General features: G+C 59.9%; 1 protein-coding gene across 1 annotated transcript in view; it reads left to right on the top strand.

Annotated features, from left to right (window-relative positions):
- DOC2B (double C2 domain beta) overlaps positions 1-3,814 on the top strand; it is a 34,110-nt gene extending 30,296 nt beyond the window's left edge. The window contains exon 9 of the mRNA XM_035027606.1: positions 230-3,814. Within this exon, the coding sequence (XP_034883497.1) occupies positions 230-366 (137 nt within the window). The 3' untranslated portion in view covers positions 367-3,814. The remainder of the gene's footprint in view (positions 1-229) is intronic.
- Positions 3,815-4,119: the final 305 nt, after the last annotated feature.

Genomic DNA, 4,119 nt, shown 5'->3' with positions numbered 1-4,119 from the left:
GAGGGGAAGGACGGGATCGCAGGGCCCTGATCGGCCGGGGGCGGGAGGGCCGGCCAAGCGTGCGGTGCGGTCGGCAGACCACTGCCCAGCTTCCGAGCCCGGTGGGCGGGGTGGGGAGAAGAGCCTTGGAGCACAGAATCGGGAGGGGGGGCCTTGGGGTAGGGGCACCTGCCTCCAGGCCCCCGGGAGTCACCGTGTCCCCGGCCACCCCCTGGCTCCCTTCCCGCAGGCGGTGTGGTTCTGGGCATCAACGCTAAGGGCGAGCGCCTGAAGCACTGGTTTGACTGCCTAAAAAACAAGGACAAGCGGATCGAGCGCTGGCACACGCTCACCAACGAGCTCCCGGGGGCCGTGCTCAGCGACTGACCAGCCCCCGCCTGCTGCCGCACCCGCCCCTGCCCGTCTGCTGGCCCAGCACCGGCCTGGCCCTGGGCCTCCTCAGCTGCCACCAAGGGCCTCGGCCCTCATCTTAGGGGAGATCCAGGATGCCCGCCCGGACACTGCGCCCCGGCGGCCCCTGCTCGGAGGCTGAGGGGGGCTCCGCCGCTCCGGGGACAGCAAGGCCAGAGAGCTGGGCCTGCTCTCAGCCCCTGGGGCCCAAGAAGGCGGGGGGGGGAGGGGGAGAGGACCTTGGCCTTGGCGCCCACCCCAGGGAAGGGAAGGGGGCCGTCCGGGGGCTGAGGGCCCTACTGGAGGTCAGCAGTAAGTCAGGGGGACCCCAGGCTGAGAGAACAGGAGTGGAGGGGCGCCTTGGCAGGGCCAGTGAGAACTCCCGAGAGGGACATTAGGGAGGGGGCGTGGGGGGAAGGAGATTTGGGGAAGTATTCCCAAAAAGGAGGTTCTTACCACATCCGTTCATCTCTGGCATTCCTGGGCGGGTGGAAGAAAGCTGACCCGAGAGCAAGGAGCGAGGTGAAGTTCCCACAGGCTTTCACTGAACATGGGCAATTGGCAAGCACTTCACTCAATGATTCCACAAGCCCTTGGAGATGAATGAGACCCAGGGCTTGCCCTCTGAGAGTTCCTTGTCTAATCAGGGAGCTAAAAACAAACCATTACAACAGGGAGGGAGGAATGCCAAGGCTGGGCTGACATACCTTTGAGTGTCATGGACTCTGACTCTACTGGGAGGCAGGGAGGGCTTCCCGGAGGAGGTGATGCTTCAGCAAGGCCTTGAAGGGTGAATGGAGTTTCTGGGCAGACAAAGGGGAAGGGCAATGTGTGCAGTGGGAATGATCTATAAAAGCCTAGAGGGGAGGGTATGGTGATTGGGCTAGGGTCGCTGTGCAAGATCTGGGGTCTCTGGAGACAGGGTGTGTTAGGACAGGAGTGGGGCCTAGAGGTGATGTCACCCACCCCTGCTCCCACCCCACCCCTGCCTGCCAGGCCAGCCCCAGCTCCTAGCTTTGGGGGAAGTGATGGAAGCACTGTGGTGAAACTGATCTTGGGGCAGGGTCTAGTTCAGCCCTCAGACCCAGTTCTCCCCACTTTAATCTTTCTCCTCCCAAGGAACCTGGCTCTCATTCTTACCAGCTTAAGCATGAGGTCAGCTGTAATCAAGAAAAGGGTCCCCCCCCCTTTTTTTTCATGAAGCAAAAAGTCCTCATCTTCACCCTCTTCTTCCTTTCACCCACCCCCCACTTCTGAGTCCAGGCCTGGGGAGTGAGGGGTCCAGGTGAACACCCACACATCCTGGCCTTACTGTGGCCACTGATGTCCCTTTCAGGAGTGCTGGGTGGCAGTCCAGGGCCTCCTTTCTGAGGGGCCTGTGAGGCTGGCTCCTACCTCCAAGGGCTGAGAGAGACACCCTGCCTGGTGGGCCTGGCACCCTGAGTCAAATTGAGGGCATCGCAATTTGGGGGCCCACGTGTGAAGTCCCAAGTTTCTCCTGCCTACCAAGGGGCCTTCAAGACTGCTGTATGAACAAATGCAGAGCCAGGGAATTTGTGTGTTTGCCCCAGCACTGCACTAACGGAAAACAGAGGCCCAGAGAGGGAAGGTGACGAGCCTGAGTGAGGCCTCCCTGCCCTGCCACAGCTGGGGTAGGCCAGGCTCCCTGGCCCCTGCCTCACCCCCGGCCCAGAGCTCTGGACAGCATGCTGCAAGAGAAGGAGGTCCGTCCTGTTAGCTTCCTGCCTGGGGCTCAGCCCTGCCTGCTGCAGACACAAAGCACATCACCATCTGAGGCCTAGGGTGATGATTCGAATTCCACCAAGTGCCCATCAGCCCTTTCCTGGTCTGCAGGGACAACAGGACTCTGGCCCCCACACAGTACCTGGCAACTTGGCTGGTCACAGAGCCTTGGTTTTCCTGTCTTTGAAGCGGCTTTGTGTATGTTAAGGGTTTTTACATGCACTGTCTTAATGAATTTTCACAATTCTGTGAGGTGGGTTTGTCATCTTCATTTGACAGATGAAGAAGCAGATTCAGAGAGGCTGAGTAGTCTGTCAGTGTCACACAGCAGCAGGGCAAGGGCAAACCAGGACTCAGCCCGGGTCCTGTGACTGCCACATCCTCTGATTGTCTGGGAGATAGTACTCCCCAGTCCTCTCCCTCCTGGGCTGTGGAGGGCTCAGCAGATACACTCAGAAGACTCGGGAAGCTCTGGCGCCTGATGAAGGGGTGGGACCACAGCCCTGTCCTGCTGCCTCATCCCCTAGATGGCTTTGAAATCATTGGTCCACTTAGAACGTCCCCAGAGGTCCCCAGGGTCCAGGCCCGGAACTCAGCTGTCCCTCCCTAACCTCTGAGTCCGTGGGCCAGACCTTCCTCCTCGCGGGGGCTGAGGCAAGGGCTCCTCTCTTCTCCACAGGGCTGGAACGGGGGAAACCTCTGGGGGACTAAGGAAAGAGATGGCCTATTTTTGAGGGGCCTCCTGGCTGGGTGAGCCCTGGGTATCTTCCAGCTGTGCCTCTTGGAGGGCCTCAGGAAAGGAGCTGCAGAGCTGCTCTGTGAAGATACTGAAATGCTGAAGGGCAAGGCTAGAAGGGGCCGTGAGTCTGACCCAATACAACGTCCTTGTTAGACACCAGGGAAACTGAGGCCCAGCGAGCGTAAGGAGCCCATTTAGGGCTCTCTACTGCCCCAGGTTGTGCAAGGGTAGACTTGGCCGCAGCTGACCCCAGGGACAGGATGGAAGACGGGTCTTCTGGACAACCAGCCCAAGTGGGGGGTGGGGCGCCTAGGGAGGAGGGACCCCAGGGAGTGCGGAACTCTTCGCCAGGGCCGGCACTGCTCCTGACCCCTCGCGGACTGGATTCCTGTGACCGCTCTTTCGGGAGCTGCAGTCGTCCGCTCTGCCTTCGACCTCAGACTGGCATCCCTCCTCTGGCCGGTCAGCCGCACAAACAGACGGGACCGTTGACGCCCCTCCCCCCCCAGGCCAAAGCCATCCCCGAGTCTGGTGTCTGTAACGAGGAAGTCGCCCGACGGCGCGCTGCGCCCTCCACGCCCGCCGCCCGCCGCCCCACTGGCCAATCCCGGACGGGCCCGCCTTCCACCCCCGAAGCGGGGACCGCCTGGCCCCTAGCGGCGAGAGCGGGAACTGCGCCTCCCGGCCCGTGCATGTCCTTCCGTTTGCTCGTTCTCTCAGCGGGACCCCGATGCATGGACTCTGGCTGTCGTCGACGCGGACGCTCGCGCACTGCTTACCACCGTTTTGCTACCATGTGGCGGCTGCACAACACGTCCTTAACCTGCAGCCGCACACTCGATTTTTGTACTTTCGTCTTACCTACTCGAGGGTGTCCTTTTTAAGTCTTATTTGTTAATATTTATAATGACCTATAATTCAAAGTAAATGAAAACGTTCACTGCAATCGCGTTGGCTTGAAAGACTCCTTCAAATAGATTTGGATGAAAGGCCCGGAAAGAACGGCTGACTGGCAACCGAGGCGCACTCAGCACACTTTCTCCCTTAACGCTTCACCGAGAACTCATTAGCGGCAGGTCTCGAGTTACAGGTGGGAAAACGAAGGCTCAGAGAGGTTAAATATTTGTGCCGAATCACACACCTGGTAAGTGACACAACCAGGATCCAACTAATGCCCCCCAAGACTTTGTATGCCAGGATCAGCATGCCATGCTGCCATGCACTCATTCAACAAACAGCTGTGGAGT

This window comes from Mirounga leonina, unplaced genomic scaffold (assembly GCF_011800145.1).
Source record: "Mirounga leonina isolate KUSES-001 unplaced genomic scaffold, KU_Mleo_1.0 Mir_200, whole genome shotgun sequence".
NCBI classification, from domain to species: Eukaryota; Metazoa; Chordata; class Mammalia; order Carnivora; family Phocidae; genus Mirounga; species Mirounga leonina.
This window is presented reverse-complemented; position numbering and strand designations above follow the sequence as displayed.